General features: G+C 44.9%; 1 protein-coding gene across 2 annotated transcripts in view; it reads right to left on the bottom strand.

Moving 5' to 3' along the window:
* MBOAT2 (membrane bound O-acyltransferase domain containing 2) overlaps positions 1-23,574 on the bottom strand; it is a 102,858-nt gene that overhangs the window by 6,874 nt on the left and 72,410 nt on the right. For both annotated transcript variants that reach the window (XM_020912046.2, XM_070451901.1), the window contains 8 exons: positions 16,088-16,143; positions 15,454-15,508; positions 11,723-11,906; positions 5,961-6,153; positions 5,290-5,393; positions 4,277-4,341; positions 2,857-2,989; positions 2,001-2,152 (listed from right to left, as the gene is read on the bottom strand). In XM_020912046.2, the coding sequence (XP_020767705.2) occupies positions 2,001-2,152; positions 2,857-2,989; positions 4,277-4,341; positions 5,290-5,393; positions 5,961-6,153; positions 11,723-11,906; positions 15,454-15,508; positions 16,088-16,143 (942 nt within the window). The remainder of the gene's footprint in view (positions 1-2,000; positions 2,153-2,856; positions 2,990-4,276; positions 4,342-5,289; positions 5,394-5,960; positions 6,154-11,722; positions 11,907-15,453; positions 15,509-16,087; positions 16,144-23,574) is intronic.

The following is a 23,574-nucleotide window of genomic DNA, read 5'->3' as shown; positions in this document are numbered from 1 at the left end:
GCACGCGGATTCTTTACCAACTGAGCTATCAGGGAAGCCCAGTGATGTAACTGATAAGCAATATAGCTTCTTGATGGTTACTGTCACAAAATAAAGGTCACATTATTAAAAATATTATTAGAAGTATCACTGCTCAAATTAAATATAAACCAATGTGACCTACTGCTTCTATAGCTGTAAATCTCAATGTTCCTGAGACAGAATATCCAATAAATAGCTCAATCATATTTAAATATATGTAATAATTCTGCTAAAATGGAAACTTTAGCAGGAGTTACTTATGTCTTCCTGTATGACTCTTTATCATATTCAATTCAATAATTCTTTGACCATATACTCTTGCTGTCATTCTAAATGCTAGGGTAATAAAGAATTCATGAAAGAATAAAGCTTTTGATCTCAGGCAGATCACTATCTAATACGGGGGAGGGGAACTTGGTGGGTGAGGGAGAGAAGATAAATAGATAAAATATGGAATTCAAAATAATAATTTCTATCATGTAGAGATGACAATAATTCCTCTAGAGAAGGAAATGGCAACCCACTCCATTATTCCTGCCTGGGAAATCCCATGAACAGAGAAGTCTGATGGGCTACAGCCCATGGGATGACAGAGACAGGCACAACTGAGTGACTAAACAACATTAACAACAAGAGCTGACAATGTACCAATGAACTGTAAGAGTGAAAGGGAAACACATAGTGAAATTTAAGTAACTGATTATCTTTTGATTGAAGAAATTAAGAGAATTAATAATTTGTTATAAAGAACAAGCTATACTTTTTCAACTACTTCATCATATTCTTTTTTTTTTAATCATCATATTCTTTTTTTTTATCATCATATTCTTTATTGTTCATCTTCTATAGGTTTTCCTTTTCTTTTGAAGTTAGCAGTCTGACAGCCTAAACTCATGGTCCATGGACTTTATTAATAGCTTCTGGTGACTACCAGAGGATATACTGTCTTGGCCAAAAAAGTCCATTTGAAAACCTGAATGAACTTTTTGGCCAACCCAGTATTTCCTTCCGCCCCTAAGATATCTCCAGTGACTCGTAAGCACCTGCTGTAACATACAAACCCCCAAACCTCGGCTCTCAAGCAGGGGGCCCTCACCACCCTTGGCTCTCGAGCAGGGATGCACAACCTTGGCCCGTGGGCCAAAGTTAGCCTGGTGTCTCTCTCTGTTCAATTGAGAAATAACTGACAAGTAACACTATGAGCTGCAGGTGTGCGACACATGATTCGCTCTGCCTTATGTCATGAAATGATCGCCACAACCATGTCGTTCATGCCCAAGTATAGAAAGAAGAGCTCCACTTTCCAGTGAAACTTTTGAGAGATCTGAAGCAGCAAGTACCCAGGTGATAGTCCTCGGGGTCACACTCTCATCTCAAGTCTGAACGGTGTTAATCATTCCATAAATAAACTTGAGATGGCTAGGTTTAAGATGTAAAAGTAAGTGACAAGGCACTTAACTGCAGGAAATAAGTTGGGTTCTATTTTTCTATTCTACCTAAAAGCAAGAAGCTTTCCTAAATTTCAAAATATGATACAAATGAACTTATTGATATTTACAAAACAGGAATCAACTCACAAACACAGAAAGCAAACCTATGGTTGGTTACCTAAGGGAAAAGGGTACAGGGGAGAAATAAATTAGGAGGCTGGAATGAAAATATAGACACTATTATGTATAAAATAGATAACCAATAGGGACCTCCTATATAGCACAGGTAACTATACTCAATATCTTGTAATAACCTATAATGGAAAACAATCTTAAAAAGTGTGTATATGTATATGTGTATATATATATATATATATATATACACATATACATACACACACACACACACACACACACACACACACCCCTATATATTCATGAAAACCTTTGGTATACATCTGAAACTAACACAAATTGTAAATCAACTATATTTCAATAAAATTTTTTTACAAATTTCCAATGGCACATTTGTTAAGAGTTAACACTTACCTGTAAAACATGAGTGAAGGTTTTACAGAAAGAATGACAAATGGCACAACTGTGTAACTTATTGCTATCTGAGTTGCTATCCATGTTATAACATCGTACAAAAATTTCAGCTGGGGAGGTTCGATGAAATAATGTCTAAAGTTATTTCTCACCTGAAATAAACAGAAATATTCATCTTTAACAATGCTTATGCAATCATACCAACTTCATCAACTGTTTCAAAGATGTGGAATAGATGAAATTCTCATACACTGCTGCTGGGCATCTAAAATGGCACTGTTACTATGGGCAAAGCTGGTTCAGAGACAAGTCATACACCTATCAATAGGTCTAAAAACTATGCGAAGAGCATGGTGAAACATGGGGCAAAATGTGTGAATCTGGGTGAAGAGCACAGAGGAGCTTCTTTGCAACTTTTCTGTGGATTTGAAATTGCATCAAAATTAAAAGCTTCCCCCCAGAGTTAACAATTGCTTGCTGCTGCTGCTAAGTCACTTCAGTCGTGTCTGACTCTGTGCGACCCCACAGACGGCAGCCCACCAGGCTCCCCCGACCCTGGGATTCTCCAGGCAAGAACACCGGAGTGGGCTGCCATCAGAGCTCCTGAAACGCTGCCGTGTAATCTGCAGAACTGGCACACCTGGCTTTCACGTGTTTCGCTTTGCTGTGCCTTCCTCTCAGACGAACCAAGTGTGGGTGGGGCCCACCTGCCTCACTCAACACATGTGCCAGGCGCACCCATTGGAGCTCAGGGCTGGCCCGGCCAAAGCAGCGAGGCTGCTCAGTGCGTGGGCAGCCTCCGCCCCCAGTCCATGTGACTGGCCCCGCAGGATGAGAAGGCGGCCCCCATACTCACAGCTCGTGCCGCCAGCGTCATCAGCACTCCGGTGAGAAAGGTCAGGTAATAGCCCGGGTACACCCCATGCCAGATGGCAGAGAGGAAGAAGGTCTGGGTGGTGGGACTCAAGGAGGCACGCTCGTAACACACCCTGGAAACCACGACACACGTTGAGTGATAAGAAGCCTGTCAAGCCCACGACCATCATTCTTTCAGTCCCAGTCAGGATTTAGGAAAACCACCACAACTTAGCTTGGCCATTAGCCTCAGGGAGGTTATGGCTACTATGAGGTTTATAAAAAGATTTCTCATTTCTGTCTTCTTACTGGTATCACCAAAATGATCATTTCTCGTGTATGGGGAGTCTATACTATGTACAGAAAAACTTTAATAAATATAAAAGTTACTCTTATCTTACATTATTTTATTATTTTCTTCACTAACATTTAGGACTTTCAACTGATCTAACTGTACTCTACTGGGAACCAGGCTGTGCTTAAAAGTCTTCCTGTCACAGATGGAGAACGTACATGAAAATGAGATTTTCCTAAGGTATGAAATTTAAAATATAACACCAAAAATAAAATAACAATTAGCTCAGAAAATGTGCAGCCACTGGGGAGACTTCAAGGCACCATGAAGTGACGAGAGTATATTTTGGGTATTTCAAGAGGTAAAGGTCATTATTTGTCATAAGTAAAGGGCATTACAGAGAATGGTGCTTAAAGTCCCCCTTATCACAGGAGTAGTGTTGTATGAAATAAACTCAAAACCTGGTAGTATCCCATCGGGGACAAGGAGACAGGACCCCTGGGAGCTTCTGTGCACTGTCCTAAATTTGCCTTCTGTAATCAGTCCTCTGTCTCCCCCCTGTGCTCGTGACAACCTCCTCTTTATGATTCTTAACTCAAGTGCCTCTTCTCCCCACCCCTGTGCCTGCATGCCTCCTGACCTCTCATCGTCATCCTCACTACAAGGACCAGCATGTGGAGATTACTCTGCCGTGTTTCTAACAAGACCTTGAACTCCAACTGCAGAGGTTCAGTCTTCAGATCCTGCACCCAATATATAACGGTCTATTGTACTGGAATATTTTAACTATTGTGGAAAATCTAATGCATACATACGGTGGCTATGTAGTCACTTTTGTTTGGTAAAATCTCCCATGAAATGAGGGATGTACTGGCGATTTCAGACCTTGATGGGCACCTTTCAAGGCTAGTGGAGAGGTCTGTGGTAGCTACATTAGGACTTAAGGCTAAACAGTTCTCAGGCTTGGTACCACACTGCTTTGGAGGTCAGTAAGTGTGTTTCCTGGTTAACACAAAATCATAGCGTTCATTTAATTCAATCTAATCAAGAATGTGAACCCAGTGAAGCTCAGTCTCAAGACCCAGAGGCCAAAGCACAGCTGAAGATGGTTCTGGAAGGAGCTTACCTTTTGAGCCAAAGAGCTGTCTGAATATTCCAATTATCGAGAAACATCTTGAAACTTGTTGACATCTGAAAAACAGAGGAACTTTTTTCTTCGGCAGACAAAACAATGCAGCTTTAAAAGGTAAGCAACATTTTACTGGGCTAAGAGTACACACTTGACACTGACGATGGGGTATGGTCTCTTTCCTAAATACTGCTTTCTCATGGAGTAACATCATTCTATGAAAGTTTACTGTGGGGAACACCCGTAGCGTGTTATAAACGGACTTCGCGCCGTTTTCTCCTGTGCGTTAATGACACTCACAGGGGCCATTGTGGAATCATCCCAAGACACCCCTGCAGAGCATGGGAATGAACAGCAGTGGCCGGTCACGGGGCGCAGCCTGGATGCCCCAAAACTGGCACAGACCCCCCATGGGCCCTCACCTCCTTCAGCCCCTCCCCTCCCCCACTTTGGGGAATCTCGGGCCCTCTGGACCTGCTCCCCAGGAGGAGTGGTCTGCACATCTTCCTACCTTCCCAGCCCCTCACTCAGGCCTCTAAGACTGCTCAGCAGGGCCTCTATCCCTCCAGCCTCACCTGTCAGTACCCCTAGGTAGCAACAAGGGCCACAACCCTGCTCCCAATCTCGGGCTGCCGCCCTTGACTGGAGTGCCTGGCTGCCTCCTACTAAGAACTCAGCCTACGGCATCATTTCCTCCAGGACACCTTCCCTGGGCCACTAGTCCAAGCTGGACTGCTCCGCCTCTCTGATCACAGCCAGTCTTTCTGTTTCTCTGTAACCCCCACTGGATTCAAGCCCAGAAGGGCCCAGACGGTACCGATCTTATTCACCAGGTCTCCATGGCCTGAGGCACGCAGCTGATGACCGACAAATACTGGCTGAGTGAAAGAGTGAGCATTATTGTTACAAATCTTTCGGCACCACTCTTGGAACATCATGCTGTAATCTACGAAAGCAAGTTATGCCACTTAAGAATCCTACGGTGACTGACTGCTTGATGAGGCACTAACCTCTATTTGCTTGATCCTCAGATTGGAAATTAGGTCCCAATGGGCGGCTCCATTTTTGTCATAACCTCTGAATCCAAAGCCCGCTGCATTGTTGATGGCGTCGGCTGCAGGACACAACGGAAAAGGAAGCGTTATGAACCTGTGTAACAAACTGCCATGCTGCCCCAGGAGACATATGTTATCATAGACTATGCCCTTTAACTCTTAAGTAAAGTGGATTTACTCTCATTTTTATCTGATATTGTAATAAAATGGGCCTTGATCCAGCTTTTAGGATCTAACAGTTTTTAGGGCTTCCCTGGTGGCTCAGATGGTAAAGAATCTCCCTGCAACGTGGGAGACCTGGGTTCTGATCCCTGGGTCGGGAAGATCGCCTGGAGAAGGGAATAGCTATCCAGTATTCTTGCCTGGGAAATCTCATGGAAAGAGGAGCCTGGTGGGGCTACAGTCCATGGGGTCGCCAAGAGTCGGACACAACTGAGTGACCAATACTTTTCAACAGTTTTCAGGATCAGTCCTTATACACAGGACATGAACTGTGAGGTCTGTTTCTCCTGTACAGATGACCCTAGTTTTTCTCATCGGTCCTGAACTACACATCCTCAAGAGGGCACCCTCCTGGCTACTGACATGTCCAATGCTAATGCAAAGCCTGTTCACACGTTACTTACCTAATGTCCATGCAAAATAGTACTTGGGTCTGGCAGCCAAAAGAGAGACGTAGAGATAGATCACCTTTGTCGGCCACGAAGCTGTGGCCTGAAAATGCTCATCAATGTTGTACTCCACAGGTAACATCTTAGAGATGGTCAAGTGGAACAGTAAGGAAAGTCCACAGACTAAGAGTTTGTGAATAACTGCGACCTGAAAGCAAGACAAGTCGTCATAAACCTCATCCATACTCCTTTTACTTCCTTCCAGGTATTATCACCAGATGACTCACTCCGAATATAGTTATTAACCCTGTATAACTCAGCCAAAAGTCCTGAACTCTGTCATGCTCAGCATTTAAAGCCTTCACTGTCTCACAGTTTGAATATGCGAAGCCTTGTGTCTACCTCTGGGTCATGGCTCAAACCACACCAGAAACCCCAATTTGTATTTGCAGGACTTTCAATAATTAAAAAAAATAATAATAATCTAAAAGCAAACACAGGTATATATGATGACTATGTAAAAATATTACCATTAATAAGTTTGGATAGAGATTCCCTCCCCCCAACCCCGTTTTATTTATTTATTTATTTTTACTTTACAATATTGTATTGGTTTTGCCATACACTGACTTGAATCCACCATGGGTGTACATGTGTTCCCCATCCCACCTCCCTCCCCATCCCATCCCTCTGGGTTATCCCAGTGCACCAGCCCTGAGCACCCTTTCTCATACATCGAGCCTGGACTGGCAGTTTGGTTCACATATGATAGTTTACATGTTTCAATGCCATTCTCCCATATCACCCCACTCTTGCCCTTTCCCATTGAGTCCAAAAGACTGTTCTATACATCTGTGTCTCTTTTGCTGTCTCACATACAGGGTTATCATTATCATCTTTCTAAATTCCATACATATGCGTTAGTATACCGTACTGGTGTTTTTTTTTTTCTGGCTTACTTCACTCTGTATAATAGGCTCCAGTTTCATCTACCTCATTAAAACTGATTCAAATGTATTCTTTTTAATGGCTGAGTAATATTCCATTGTGTATATGTACCACAGCTTTCTTATCCATTCGTCTGCTGATGGACATCTAGGTTACTTCCATGTCCTGGCTATTATAAACAGTGCTGCGATGAATATTGGGGTACACATGTCTCTTTCAATTCTGGTTTCCTCGGTGTGTATGCCCAGCAGTGGAATTGCTGGGTCATGTGGCAGTTCTATTTCCAGTTCTTTAAGGAATCTCCACACTGTTCTCCATAGTGGCTGTACTAGTTTGCATTCCCACCAACAGTGTAAGAGGGTTCCCTTTTCTCCACACCCTCTCCAGCATTTATTGCTTGTAGATTTTTGGATAGCAGCCATTCTGACTGGCATGAAATGGTATCTCATTGTGGTTTTGATTTGCATTTCTCTGATAATGAGTGATGTTGAGCATCTTTTCACATGAAAAGATGTTAGCCATCTGTATGTCTTCTTTGGAGAAATGTCTGTTTAGTTCTTTAGCCCACTTTTTGATTGGGTCGTTTATTTTTCTGGAATTGAGTTGCAGGAGTTGCTTGTATATTTTTGAGATTCATTCTTTGTCCACTGCTTCATTTGCTATTATTTTCTCCCAATCTGAGGGCTGTCTTTTCACCTTGCTTATAGTTTCCTTTGTTGTGCAGAAGATTTTAATTTTAATTAGGTCCAATTTGTTTATTTTTGCTTTTATTTCCAATATTCTGGGAGGTGGGTCATAGAGGATCCTGCAGTAGTTTATGTCAGAGTGGGTAGAGATTTTTATATTATCACACACATACACGGTTTATTTTTTTCACTGTGCCTTTTCCCTAGTTTCCAAGTTCTAGGTACTTCATGGAAACTATTTTTACAATAAACAACTTTTATATTTCTTTAAACCTGAAAGTTCTTTTATGCAATTTTGTTCAAGATGATAGAACTAAAAGAGCAATACAACAAAGAAAACAAAAGATGTATACAAAAGATTCTGATGGAAAGAAAAGGCTGACCTTTATTTTTTTCTGGTAAGGTTAAATTACCTCGACAGAACCCAACTCATGACGTTTTTGTGTTTTCAGGAGGCCAGACTATTTCAATCTGATTCTATATAAAGGAGATTCTACAGGCTACAGAGGAAAAGAAAGAAGTAGACAAAAGAAGAGGCCAGATCCAGATAAAAGAATGAAACAAAATACTTGGATTAGTGTCCCACATAGGGATCAAATAATATTCCAATTAACTGCAATAATTTGCAGATAAACACTTATTTAACACTTTCTGTAAGAGGGCCAAAAGAAAGGCTCAAAGGCAAGAGTGAGAGCACGTGCCAGATTCCTGAACTTTATTCCTGCACAAAAAAAGCTTTATTCATTCTCGGGCTGCTCTTATCAGGAGATGCTGGACGGTCAAGGGCTCTTTGCTGCAGCTGTTCTTATTCTCATTTTCCTGGTCGTCTTTCAAAGCTTTCTCTAGGAAAGTAAGGCTACCTTTCCTTCACCCTCCACCTCCAAAATACCTAAGCTACACATCTGAATAGAAAAGAGATTTGCAGCAGGTAATTAGAGAAAAATTACAATCATAAATGAAGTGAGATGAACCAAATGACCTCACACACAAACCTAAATATTGGATATATCCTTTTAGTAACATATTCAGAAATACCATGGCCCTTAGACTACACACCCTAGTTTCTAGGTCTCAGTTTGAAAACAGTTAACGTAACAGAAGTTGTCGCATGCCCGTGCTCAGTCACGACTGACTCTTTGCAACCCCATGGACTGTGGCCCACCAGGCTCCTCTGTCCATGGGATTTTCCAGCAAGAGTATTGGAGTGGGTTGCCACTTCCTGCTTCAGGGGATCTTCCTGACCCAGGCACTGAACCCACGTCACCTGCATTGGCAGGCATGTTCTTTACCACTGAGCCACCTGGAAAACCCTAAAGTAACATCAGATCAGTTCAGTTCAGTCGTGTCTGACTCTTTGCGACCCCATGAATTGCAGCACACCAGACCTCCCTGTCCATCACCAACTCCCAGAGTTTACTCAAACCCATGTCCATTGAGTCGGTGATGCCATCCAACCATCTCATCCTCTGTCTTCCCCTTCTCCTTCTGCCCCCAATCCCTCCCAGCATCAGGGTTTTTTCCAGTGAGTCAACTCTTCACATCAGGCGGCCAAAGTACGGGAGTTTCAGCTTCAGCGTCAGTCCTTCCAATGAACACCCAGGACTGATCACCTTTAGGATGGACTGGTTGGATCTCCTTGCCGTCCAAGGGACTCTCAGGAGTCTTCTCCAACACCACAGTTCAAAAGCATCAATTTTTCGGCACTCAGCTTTCTTTATAGGCCAACTCTCACATCCATACATGACCACTAGAAAAACCATGGCCTTCACCAGACAGACCTTTGTTGGCAAAGTAATGTCTCTGCTTTTTAATATGCTATCTAGGTTGGTCATAACTTTCCTTTCAAGGAGTAAGAGTCTTTTAATTTCATGGCTGTAATCATCATCTGCAGTGATTTTGGAGCCCAAAAATATAAAGTCTGACAGTTTCCACTGTTTCCCCATCTATTTCCCAGGAAGTGATGGGACCAGATGCCATGATCTTAGTTTTCTGAATGTCAAGCTTTAAGCCAAGTTTTTCACTCTCCTCTTTCACTTTCATCAAGAGGCTGTTTACTTCATCTTCACTTTCTGCCATAGGGTGGTGTCATCTGCATATCTGAGGTTATTGATATTTTTCCTGGCAATCTTGATTCCAGCTTGTGCTTCTTTCAGCCCAGCACTTCTCATGATATACTCTGCATATAAGTTAAATAAGCAGGGTGACAATATACAGCCTTGACGTACTCCTTTTCCTATTTGGAACCAGTCTATTGTTCCATGTCCAGTTCTAACACATGCTTCCTGACCTGCATACAGGTTTCTCAAGAGGCAGGTCAGGTGGTCTGGTATTCCCATCTCTTTCAGAATTTTCCACAGTTTATTGTAATCCACACAGTCAAAGGCTTTGGTGTAGTCAATAAAGCAGAAATAGATGTTTTCCTGGAACTCTCTTGCTTTTTTGATGATCCAGTGGATGTTGGCAATTTGATCTTTGGTTCCTCTGCCTTTTCTAAAACATCTGGAAGTCCACAGTTCACGTATTGCTGAAGCCTGGCTTGGAGAATTTTAAGCATTGCTTTACTAGTGTGTGAGATGAGGGCAATTGTGCAGCGGTTTGAGCATTCTTTGGGATTGCCTTTCTTCGGGATTGGATTGAAAACTGACCTGACCTCAAATACCAGCTGGCACACACACCCAGGACACCCCCTTAAACAGCTGAGCCAATGTGGGATTAGGAACCTGGAAAGGCAGGGGTTGAGGGGGCCTAAAGCTGGGAAGGCAGATGTAACCCCTGGTTCCCATGGCCTCCCACTGAGCAGGTGGACAACCCCTCCCCCATGCTGGCAGGAGGTCAGAAGTTAACCCTCAGGGAAGCCTCACCAGAGAAGAAGCAGGCTTAGGGACACAGGTCCACAGCAGGGCTGGAATGAATGTGGAGATGTGGCTGATGCGTCCTGAGACGTGATACCCTTCAGCGCCCGCCCACCCCCCACCCCCCTTCACTCACTGCCCAGCTCCAGGGACCAGCAGTCAAGTCTGGACACCCACGGCAGAAGACAGGAGAAATCTTCACTCAAGAACCCAAACAGCCCCCGAGAAAACACCTACAGACATCACAGGAGAGACTGACAGGGGTTCCCTGGAGCCATCCTCTTACATACTGAAGGATTTTCTGTTTGGACATGCTGAAGTCACACGTCATAGTCTCCTCTGCAGCTGAGTGTAGCTATGTGGTCACGAGTAACATGGATAACTTCTGTGGCGAGCATCTTAGACCATGGAGTTGAGGGAAACACCCTATGAATGGCAAACCTGGGAGTACTTGGAGCTCCAGCCCATGGAGCTGTCCTATTATCCATGGACCACTGACACATGAGATGTCGAATGAGAGGAGAATACAACTCCCCCCTTGTTTAAACCACTGTCATTTTGGTCCTTGGCTCAGCAGCCAAGCCTGTACCTTAACTAATGCAGCTGAAGACAACTGGGAGGCCCCCAGCAAACAGGCCACCGGGGACCTGACTGACCTACCTGGCATTCAGAGTCTCCCCACCCCAGTCATAACACAAAGAGTCTTCTACTGTCTTTGAGTGATCTGTAAATAACTCCCACTGTTTGACTGTGTGAACTATGTACATATGGAATTTATCGTTAGACACATTTATTTGGTTTTGGTTCTTTGGTCAGACCCATGTGGCTTGCAGGATCTTAGTTCCCGGACCAGGGACTGAACCTGGGCCCTTGGCAGCAAAAGTGAAGAGTCCCAACCACTGGACCACCAGGGAATTCCCTCGGAATTCTAATTTAAAGTATATTCAAACTGCGAGATATGCTGTTGTCAATAACCTCTTATTTATGGTGTGCAGAACCTGAAGGAGGAGAGTGGCCTTTCATTAAAGGTTTTCCTATAAAATACTCCATGACTATAAAGCATTTCCTCACTTCATAGGTAACCTTACTTTTGTTCTTTAATCATGGTTGTACTTCTAGAAGGCATCACCACTAGGTACTACGTGAAGAGTCATTTACCTTGAAAAATGTTTTAAGAAAAAGATGGGTATCTTTTTTTTTTAAAGAAAAAGATGACAACACTGGTCTCCTGAAATAAACAAGGCTAATCAATACATGCTAGAAATGCTGCAGACGAATCTCCGGGTCTTACATTTGGTGATGGCTCTGTCCTTTCGTACTGTATCTCTTCTTTCCCGTTTTCACCTGACTGCGTCATATGGTATGATCTGCCTTCGATGAAAGTGATGTAGTCTTTGTAAGAGCAGAGTGGGCCTGCCAGGATACCCATGAAGTTACAGTTGTAACTTAAATACTCCAGAAGGCTGGGCATGCGCCTGCAACAAAGAGACACGCTATGTGTAAGACAGATGTTTGCTTTGTGAAAACGCAACAGGAGTGATCAGCTCCAACCTCGACTCCTCCTACCATTTCCAAAATAAAGCAAGCTGTGATTTTCATCTGCCTCAAAACAATAAGAATCTAAAGGTTCAGGGTGAAGGAATGCTCAGTGGTGTTTCTGGATAAAAGAGTTTCCATCTGGGTCTTTATGAGCCATGGCAAATGGTTTCTATCTGATTTCCTCATGAAACAAAGTCAAGGTGGACAAGATAGGGCAGAAGATTAATCTCTTACTAGTCACTCATTCACTCACTTGCTTAACAAATCTATGTGTGCCCATGCTCCTGGGTCTAGAGACACAACAGTAAATACCACAGGGGGCATTCTGCATTCAGAGAACTTATGCAACAGCTGCAGAAAATCAACAATCAAAAAACAAAGTAATTTCAGACAGCTAAGTGCTACAAGGGGAAGGGGGCATTTTATTAAAAAGCCAGGAAGGCTCCTCTGATCAGAAGATGAGTAAGGGAGTCGTGTCAATGTCCAGGACCAGGACTCCAGGCATAGGGAGCAAAGAGATGGGGCAGGTCCAGCTGCAGGGAGGCCAGTGCAGTTGGAGGCGCTGAGCTGGGGAGGCAGGCGGGACAGGTGTCAGTATGCCGAGGTGGGGAACACAGGGCCTGCCTTACAAGCCATGGTGGGAGCTTCAGATTTTATTCAGAAGGTGCTGAAAAACTACAGTGGTGGTGTAGGGGCTCAGTCATTTTGCGACTCTGCGCAACCCCCGTGGACTGTAGCCACCGGGCTCCTCTGTCCATGGGATTTCTCAAGTAAGACTACTGGAGCGGGCTGCCGTTCCCTTCTCTACTACAGTAGGGTTTTCAATACCTATGTTTTCAAAAGAACCCCTCGAGCCCCTGTGTATGGATAGAGGAGGGTGGAGGAGGGGCCACCAGGCAGGAGGATGTGGGATCCAGGGGGAGGTGACAGGGCTGGATCCATGCGGGGGACAGCGTCTGAGTACAGCCTGGCAGCACAGCCCTGGGGTCTGCTGATGGATGGGGGTGGGGAGCGAGGGAGAAAGGAGTCAAGGACGTCTCCCAACATTTTTAATTCAGTTGCTCTCAGGTCTGTCCAAATGGCACACAGTATCTAAAGTTTACCAAGCATTCCAGTTCTTGATGCAGGAAACCAAGAGAAAACCAGTAACACAGGACACTATGAAAATGCATCAGAAGTGTATATTTTTTATACCTTAAAACCACCTCCGGGACTTACCTGGTGGTCCAGGGTTAAGAATCTGCCTTGCAATGCAGGGGATGAGGGTTCAGTCCCTGGCCAGGGATTGAACTAAGATCCCACATGCCATGGAGCAACTAAGTCCCTGGATCACAACTAGAGATCCGACATGCTGCAACGAAGACCCACCACAGCCAAATAAAATATATATATATATATATATAAAAAAAAAAAAAAAGCTCCATCTGTCAAGTCTGCCATTCAATGACAACTATTAACCACCACAAGTAAAAGAGCAACTACAGCTGGGGATGATAAGGAGGCTCTTAAACATGTTATAGCCCATCTGCCTCTCTAAGATGACACGTGATCTCCTAAAAAAAATAATGCAAACACTCTCTATGGCCAAGAGGAGTCAACAGAACCTCTTCATAAATGTTTTTATAAAAATAAAACGAAGAGAAAACAGTGCTCTGGTCCACCTGACACTCAGCTAGGTCACCACTTTCTCAAAATGCCTTTTAAATTTTTCTACATTTTGTTGTTGTTGTTTAGTCACTCAGTCATGTGCAATTCTTTTGTGACCCATGGTCTACAGCCCTCCAGGCTCCTCTGTCCATGGGATTTCCCAGGCAAGAACACTGGAGTGGGTTGCAGTTTCCTTCTCTAGGGGATCTTCCCAACCCAGGTTATTGAACCCACTCTTGCCTGGCAGGCAGATTCTTTACCACTGAGCCACCTTTCTCCATTTCAAAGTGTTTAGAACCTTAAGTATTTTTTCTTGAGGGCTCAAGAGTGATGAGAGCAAGGTGTTTCTGGCAGATTTTCCCTCGTAGTTCTTCCCATGTTGGGCCGAGATAGAGACTTTATCACCACCTCACACACAGCACAAGTGCCCCGTCACCACAAAGCTGCAAAGAGCCTGTTACGCTCCAGCAACAGAGCCTCATTTTCCACACTGCTTATTTCAAGACCAGAACAACACCAAGTTATCTAAGCCATAGCTCATCTTACCACATCCAACAATGTATCACAATTTGGAAGGACAGGAGATAATTCTGATCTATTAAACTTGCTGAAGTCGTTTCTGGCTCAACTGTCATATCAAATGACAAGTCATGTTAGGAAAGAAGCTGATAACTGTAACACATGCAATTAAAATTCAAACTGAGCGTAACTGTAATACTCTAATTATGGTATCAATGGAAGACTCATTTTTCATTCCATAAACATTGATTTGCTATCAACTGTGCATGGAAATGTGAGAGAACTGTGGGCAACAATGAGCTCTATGATTTTACGTTTGGGTAGCAAATCTGAAAGGAGTCCTCGCTGCTTCCTCCCACTGCTCAGACAAGCAGAGAGTTGAATTTAACCAGCTCTGGGATCTTGCCAGGCGGCCACCTGGGAGGGAAAGCGGAGACCAAGGCTGAGTGTCTATTAACGAGCAGTTCCTGGGATGGACAAGGACTCAGACGGATCACAGAGCCCAGATCAAGCTAACCTCTCACCAAACAAATAAATTCAAGTGCACATTTACTGATCTATAAAGACTGGCTGTAGTGAACATCAAAAGAGAGTGATTTTAAAGATGGGGAAAGTATAAGAAGATTCTCAAGACATACAACCTGGGATCAAAGGTGAGCACTTCAGGCAGGACCTCCTACTACACAATCCCCTTCGTTTGACAGCCATGCATATATTAGTCCCAGATTTACAGGAAACAAGGTGCTTGCAGGATGCTTTTCTTCAAGTAAAATGAGTACCTTATCTCTAATTACATTAGATTAAGGCAGGCCCCGCCAAGAAATTAAGCTAGTCCTTAGATGAATCCATGGGGGACCACAATAAATGACAGAGCAGTCTGTCGCAGAAGGAATTCCTCAAATAGCAAGGTGAATATCCTGCTGGTTCTTCATTATTTCAAAACACAACATCTTTGTGCTATTTTAACATATTGCAGCCTAGGACCTGCTATCAAGTCATTGGTCTACAAATGGTAGCTGCAATTATTACTCATAATTACTACATGAAGACCATGCAGACTTCCTGTCTTCGGGGGAACTCAGAGCCTCTCAGGAGTCAGGATATGGTACACAGGAGGTGCACACTGTATGATGATAGTATTCAGTGGGTGCCTATGAAGGCAGGCCTAGCCCAGCCAGACTTGCTGCAGAGGGAGCAAGGTTTGGTTCCCGTGAAATAAGAGCCTTGAGGAGGACAAGTCAGCCTTGGCCTTGAGTACACAGGTGTCCTGGCAGAGACAGCGGGGACCTTGGCAGGAGACGATTTATAGGCATGTACCTGACTGCTAACCCCCTCTGTGACGGAGTCAGCTCTTCATCCTTCCGAAACATCCCTGAGAAATAAAAACAGACAATTTATCAGTTACGCTTTCTCCCAAGAAAAGAAGCGTACTTCTTCCCTTGCATCACTTTCCTCATTTGAAATTCATGCCAAAATCCCAATTTTGGTATAACTGGTATAACTGGTCCCTTTCTTTCTCATTACAGCACAGGCTCTGTCACTGAACTGAATGCAAAATTAAGAATAAACAGTAAAGGAAAATGAGCACACTTTAAAAACCTTAGTGTTAGTCACTCAGTCGTGTCCAATTCTTTGTGACCCCATGGACTGTAGCCCACCAGGCTCCTCTGTCCATGGGATTCTCTAGGCAAAAATACTGAGTGCGTAGTCATTCCCTTCTCCGTGGGATCTTCCCAACCCAGTGATCAAACCCATGTCTCCTGCATTACAGGCAGATTCTTTACCATCTGAACCACCAGGGAAGCCAAAGCAGAATTCAGTATTTTTCCTGTCTTCCCTCCCTCCATTTCCTTCCTCTAACAAACAGCAGAAAGTTATGGTAATCTCTCAAACAAAAGGTGGTTAGAATATGGCTTTTTCAGTGATGAAAGATTAATTTCCAAATTCTTACCATCATGAATTTCATAAGCCAAACTAGTGATCTTCTGGGTAATTATCATCATTGGGCTGTGAAAAAAAAACAAAAAATAAATATTTTAAAAGCAGAAATTTAAAATAATACTTATGATATATGAAAGAGTTTATTCTGCTTATATGACTGCAAAATCCTGAAACTTTTTTAACGTAAAAAAGACCCCAAGGGATTCTGAAGACAGAACTCCAGGGCTGCTGAGTCTGGGGAAGGGACGGAAGACAGGGAATCTGGGCTTTCTGCTTTGCTTTAAGAGGAGGCTTGTCCTCTATAGGAGACTCTGGGGATAGGATTTCAACATATCTTTTAAGAGGGCATAATTCAACCCATAATGCTGAACCTGAAGCTCCAATACTTTGGCCACCTGATGCCAAGAGCCGACTCACTGGGAAAGACCCTGACGCTGGGAAAGACTGAGGGCAAGAGCAGAAGGGGACGACAGAGGATGAGATCGTTGGATGGCATCACCGACTCAGCAGACATGAGTTTGAGTAAGTTCCAGGAGATACTGGAGGACGGAGGAGTGGGGTGTGCTGCAGTCCATGGGGTCGCAAAGAGTGGTACACGACTGAGCAACTGAACAACCACCGGCATGAGATACACAGAGCTCGGCCCCAAGAACTTGCAGGTCACTCCCCCTCACCTAACCGACAAGATCTCATAGAAACCCTGTCACACGACGACTGCTCTTAAAGTACCAGCAGGAGAATCTTCTTCTTCTTCGGTTCCCTTCAAAGTCCGTTCCTAGGTGAACACCACTCTCGGGAGATTATCCCTCAGCCAAATGCTCCCCCAGGCTGCTTTCAACAGCCAGCTGCCGTTTTAACCTTGGAAGATAGTTTCCATGCCTTCGAGGATTATAAAAATTGCCTTAAAACTTCGATTTTCCCAGGGGAAAAGAATAATTTTTCTCACCTCCTTAAAGTCATTTCACAGTTTAGCTCAAAAAGGAAAAAAGAAAATACCCTTCGCTCTGGATTTTAATTCTCACATCACCTTAGAACATCATAAAAACCACCAATAAAATAATAAATTTATTTTTCAACTCAGTGACATACTAAACCGCTCAGTTCGTGTGTATCAGATGTTCCCCAAAGGCAAATATTAATATGTGCTTTCTGCATGTATGCTCTTATTGTGCCCACTGGTCACCTGGCAGACCCAGGCGTGCAGAGTGCAGGCTCTCATGAAAGTGAGCTGAGTTGGGGGACTGGGTGCTACGAGGCTGTATTGCTGGGTCTAAGAACTATGCTCCCTCACGGGGGTGGAAAGAACATGGAAGTGGGGTTTCCCCAGTTTGGCTCAGTGGTAAAGAATCTGCCTGCTGTGTAAGAGACACAGGTTCGATCCCCAGTCTGGAGAAGATCCCACATACCACATGGCAACGAAGCCTGTGTGCCATGACTACTAAGCCTGTGATCTGCAACTAGAGAAGTCCTCGCAATGAGAAGTGTCCTCGCAATGAGAAGCTCGTGCTCCACAGCTAGAGAGCAGGCTCTGCTTGATACAACTAGAGAACAGCCCGCGAAGCAATGCAGACCCACCACGGCCAAACATACACAGATAAACAAATATTAAAAAGAAGGAGAAGAAAAAGAAGGCGGAGCACATACAAATACTCCACTCTCTCCAAACGCTGGCCTCCACCCAGACCACACTCCCTGGAGCTGCTATGCAAGGGCGGCTCATCTCCTGCTTCAAGTCTCAGCGTAACAGTCACTCTGCACAAGAGGTCCGTGCGCAGCTGTGCCCCCAGGAAGCCACCTCTGCCCAAATGGGACACACACCTTTCACTTCATCTTAGCTTCCTGCTTGCTTTCTTCAAAGAATTTCTCACACTCACGGATGCTTCATTTACCCAGTTACGGTGGGGCTTTAAAAAGTGTCTTCACTCTTTCGAAGGTTCATGCGATAGGGAGCGAATGGTCTTTTTCACCACTGACCCTCCAGGGCCGAGCACACTGCCGAGCACAGGATATGTGCTGGGTGACTATTTCTAAAATACCACATAAACCCAACCTTCTGAGTGCCCACTCAAGATCCATCACTCCTTATGTAAGTTGATTAGACTCCCTCCCTCATGTCCATTCTCCTCTGTGCTTGAAAACAGTCACCAGACTGTTCTGTAATTATTGGCTTATTTTTCGATCACCACGAAACTCACGGACTACTTAACAGCAGGAACCCTGCCCTATTCACCTCTGCACCTTCGGTACCTGCTGAGTGTGTGTGTGTGTGTGTGTGTGTGTGTGTGTGTGTGTGTATGCGCGCGCACACATTCAGTCGCTGAGCTATGTCCGACTTTTGTGGACCACATGAACTGTAGCCCACCAGGCTCCTCTGTCCATGGGATTCTCCAGGCAAGAATACTGGGGTGGCTTGCCATTTCCTTCTCCAGGAGATCTTCCCGACCCAGAGATCAAACTGATATCTCCTGCACTGGCAGGGAGATTCTTTACCACTGTGCCACCTGGGAAGCCCTACCTGCCAAGTAATTGGGCTCAAGGTTCTGACTGGTTTGCAAAAACGTCTCACATCACCTACTGTTTCCTTAACAGATAATCATTAAGCCCGAACATTTCCTTTGGTTTTAAAGGGGTGGTCATTCCACAGCGTCTGGTCCAACATGTCATGGGCTGGGGTCAGGGAGTGGTGAATGTGAGAATAAAATGACAGAAGACAAAATTATCGCGGAGTGACTGTGAAGGAGTATTTGATAAATGAAAGTAAAAAAAAGTTTGGCACAGGACAAACAGACTCATGAGAGATCAGGAGAGTCAAGCTGAGGGGAAGGCGGTCAGACGAGTCCAGCACAGGCACAGGACAGAGACCAGGAGACAGAGCGGATTGAAAAGGGAGGGGGGCTGGCCTCACCCATCACACAGAACCTCCTGTGCAGAGAAGACGCTTCTAAATGAAAACACTCCCACAGTTCACGAAGAGACCAGCTGGGGTGGTTTTCCTAACAGTGCACTGTGCTCATAAATACCTGAATGGGGACAATCTGGAGTGACTCACACAGCTTTCACTTGCACCTTTATTGACATTTTAACTACCTGTTGGCTTTGCATTCACTATTTAATCACCTTCCTGGTCCTAAAAAGTCTGAGCCAGCCCTATGTGAACCAGACTCTCCTGTTTCCCTGGGGTAGAGGCTGCGAGGCAGACGGGAGAGGACAAGCAATTGGTTTCCCTGCCTCCATCAAGCAAAGAGGGGCCTGGATGGAGCCACCTGTACCTTCTGCGCAGTGACATCACTAGATTGAGGTGGAGTTACAGACACTCTTCCCCAGCACTCTACTTGGAACAGGAAAAATATAGAATCTAGCTATTTAAAATAAATACTCAACTGATAAAACAGCTTCAGGTAATATAAAAAAATATATACCCATCTGATGTAAAGAACTAAAGAGACTCTAGACTTCTTATAATTTTTTTAAAAGATACAAATTAACTTTCTTATTATAACTAAAACGTTTACATGCCATCTTTTTTTCTCTACAATGAGTGAGAGTTACAGGATTTGGTTCTGCCATGCGGTCAAACTCAAACTCTAGGTAAACATCACTAGAGAATGAATGCTGAAAAAGAACAATCTCTTTCTGAATTGTTCTGTCATCTCTAAGAGACTGCTAAACTCTAAGGATACTGCCACAAAGCAACTATGAGCACCCACTAGATACAAGTGGAGAAAGAAATGGCAACCCACTCCAGTACTCTTGCCTGGAAAATTCCATGGATGGAGGAGCCTGGTGGGCTGCAGTCCATGGGGTCGCAGAGTCAGACACAACTGAGAGACTTCACTTTCTTTCTATAGTTTCTTTTAGAGAATGAAATGGCAACCCACTCCACTGTTCTTGCCTGGAGAATCCCATGGACATAGAGGCCTGGTGGGCTGCTGTCTATGGGGTTGCAAAGAGTCGGACACGACTGAGCAACTAACACACATACACACACAAACCCACACACTAGATAAAAGGTCAGCATGCCACCAGGATACAGGGACCTGACAAAAGAGCAAACTGACCTGTCCGCTTTCAGGCATGTCTAAGTGCTTAGGGGCTTGTCTGCAAACAGCAAAATCCGCTGAAACCAACAAACCCCTCAAACCTAAAGCCAAAGGAATGCACCGTGAGAGGGGAGGAAAAGGCTTCCAATAGCCATTCATCCAGCCAGCCAGCCCCTTCACTTGCTCATTTTGAAAACAAGCATCTAATGAGTGCCTACAAGGCACCAGGTGCTGGAGACACAGCTGTGAACGAGACAGGGTTCTCATTCGTGTACAGGGGAGGGAGGGATAACAACTGAACTTAGAGGTAAACATGCTGGGTGCCAGCTGCTGCTGTGTGCTGAGCAGAAGAACAAAACAGGGTGGGGAGAGGAGTGCCAGGATGCCGGTGGGGACTGGCCTCACCCAGGGGCGACACTTCACGGAGAAGTTGAGTCAGGGACCAAGCCCCGCAGAGGCAGGCTCACCAGCACCCCTGCCCGGGTGGCGGGCACTGAGACTGACCTGGCCTGCTGGGAGCCTAGTGAAGATGGGGATGTGGCTGGAGCCAGTGAGTAAAGACAGGACAGATGCTGAAGACAGAAGTGTCGGGATGGTCAGAGTTAGGAGGCTCCCGCAGGGACTGTGAGGACAGGGCTGAGACCCAAGAGAGACTGGGGACCATGGAGGGCAACAGGCAGGCCACTCATTAGGTTTTAATGGGTATATTTGCCCCTGGGTAGAGAGGGCTGTGGGGTTCTGGGGGGCAAGAGGCAGGCGAGGATGGCATCTTAGGGCAGGATGACAGCACAGACCCTGCGTAGTGCATCCCAGTCATCTTCTGATGGCAAAGACAGTGGGACCCGATGATGATTCGACAGTGGATCAGAACCAGGGCTTGAGACCTGAGGCCACCAAGGGTTTTGACCAGAGGAAAGGAACAGAAAGACAGAGCTGGCTGGGAAGAAATGCAGGAGGAACAGGGCAGGGGCATCAGGAAGTCCGGGTCAGGCAAGTTCAGTGTGAGATGCTGACTGGACAACCGGGCAGAGAAGTGTGGACAGGCAGCTGGACACAAACCAGAAAACATCCTGACTCCACTACTCATCAACTGTGGACACGGGGGAGCTGTTTAACTCCCCAGCCTCCAAATTCTTATCTATAAAATGGGGATAATAAAGCCACTGTGTGGATTAAATAAAACAGCAAGAGGACAAAGGCCACAAACAGTATCCGAGGTGCAGCAGATGTTTGATAAAACCCTCGTTCAACAGATACCGGAACCGCTGCTCAGCAGAAGGGACCGGACGGCTGCAATAATTAACTGCTCAGTGCTGTCCCTGAAGGGACCTGCGCACTGAAGCAGGAGCTCAAGGGACGCAAGTAGCTCCATGGAGAAGTGTTGAGGGCCGAACGTGTCAAGAAACGTGCAGAGAAACTAAGCAAGTTTATAGGGAAACACCTGGAACAGGAGCCGCTTCATCTGAGCCTCTAGGAGCCAGGAGGCTGGACATGCGGGCAGGCTGGGAGGGGTGTTCCCGGCAGAGAATACCCGATGGGTAGAAGCAGCAGCATGAGGACACAGAAGCAGTTACGCGGCTGCAGCATCAGATGAGGCGGGCAGAGAGGCGAGGCCCGGCACACACGGGGTGGACTCTGAGGGCCAGTGATCAACTTTTTGAGATCCAACCAGTCCATCCTAAAGGAAATCAGTCCTGAATATTCATGGGAAGGACTGATGTTGAAGCTGAAACTCCAATAACTGATGTGAAGAGCTAACTCACTGGAAAAGACCCTGATGCAGGGAAAGACTGAAGGCAGGAGAAGGGGACAACAGAGGATGAGATGGTTGGATGGCATCACCGACTCAATGGACATGAGTTTGAGTAAACTCTGGGAGTCGGTGATGGACAGGGAAGCCTGGTGTGCTGCAGTCCATGGGGTCGCAAAGAGTCAGACACGACTGAGCGACTAAACTGAACTGATCAACTTTTTAGAGTCGTAAGGGAACACTGCAGATCTCTGATAAATATCATTATACCACACTGCTTTGTGAACACACATAAACTCAGGGGGAAATGTTGATGGATGGCAGAAACCAACACAATACTGTAAAGCAATTATCCTTCAATTAAAAATAAATAAATTGAAAGAAACAATCAGGGGGAAAGGTTCAGGCAGGGAGGGGAACAGACCGGGCAAACCTCATATAAGATCGAGCCTGTTTTCTCCCTCGAACTTGAACTACATGAGTAGCAGCTGGGCGGAACGCACTCCCTAATCAAATGTAGGTTAAGGTGTCAGGAGACACCCCCCACCGGCTGAAACAGGATACGCAGAACACTATGGACGGTTTATCGGCTGAATAATTTACGCCAACACTATTTACAACATAGTTACTGGGCACAGCAGAGAGCACCAGGGGCCCTTCCAGACTCAGCTCAGTGAGCGCAGGGAGCCAGAATGAAGCTTTTAGACCACATGGTCCCTCCCTTCTGCTCAACAGGACGGTCACCTACAGAGTACTCAGCCCCCAGCAGAATGTACCGTGCTGACCCCAAAAAAATGGCAACTGCATGAACACACAGGGGCAGCCAGTAATAAGATACCTGACTGAGTATCTGAGGCTCTCTGCTCAGCTCTAAAATGCATTCTTGATTTTAATGGAAAATATGTCACATATTTCTTTCTTTACTGGATGCATTAACCAACACTTCAGCTCCACAAAGATCAACATATTCCAACCAGAACTCATTTCCTGCCTGTCCCCAAAATCTGTTCCTGCTTCCATCTACAAGAAGGCAAGCATTCACCTTTCCTTTTCTGTCTCAATACCATTTCCTGAATAACCGAGAGGGGTGTTCCTCATTGACTCATAGTCCCAGCATCGTCATTCTGTACATTTATATCCCAGATCCACAGATATGTTTCTCTACGCGGACTTCTTGGATTTGGCTATTCCTATGTCAGTCCTACAATATTCAAATGATGTCTGCTTGACAAGCAGTATATATTTTTATACTGAATCTGCTCCTCTCAAACACTTCTAGCAAAACTTCTCAATTTGCCTAATTTCGATCAAAATCTCAATCGCATTACAGGTTAACTAGAGAAAAAGGACTGTTTTTACAACATTGAATGTTACTCTCTGAATAAACAAGATGCTTTGCCAGTCAGTCTTCTTTATGCCCTATAGTAAAGCTTCATAGTATTAGTCGCTCAGTTGTGTCCGACTTTTTGCAACCCCATGAACTACAGCCCGCCAGGCTCCTCTGTCCATGAGACTCTCTAAGCAAAAATACTGGAGTGGGTTGCCATTTCCTCCTACAATAGTTTACTACAAAAACGTCTACACAAAGGTCCCTACATTTCTTTTTACATGTTTCCTTAAACATTTCATAGTTTTTATTGCTTCTGAAACTCCCATCTTTTATCTATGACATTTTCTAACCAGTTATTGCTGATATAAAGGAAAGCT

Source organism: Odocoileus virginianus, chromosome 2 (genome assembly GCF_023699985.2).
Source record: "Odocoileus virginianus isolate 20LAN1187 ecotype Illinois chromosome 2, Ovbor_1.2, whole genome shotgun sequence".
NCBI classification, from domain to species: Eukaryota; Metazoa; Chordata; class Mammalia; order Artiodactyla; family Cervidae; genus Odocoileus; species Odocoileus virginianus.
This window is presented reverse-complemented; position numbering and strand designations above follow the sequence as displayed.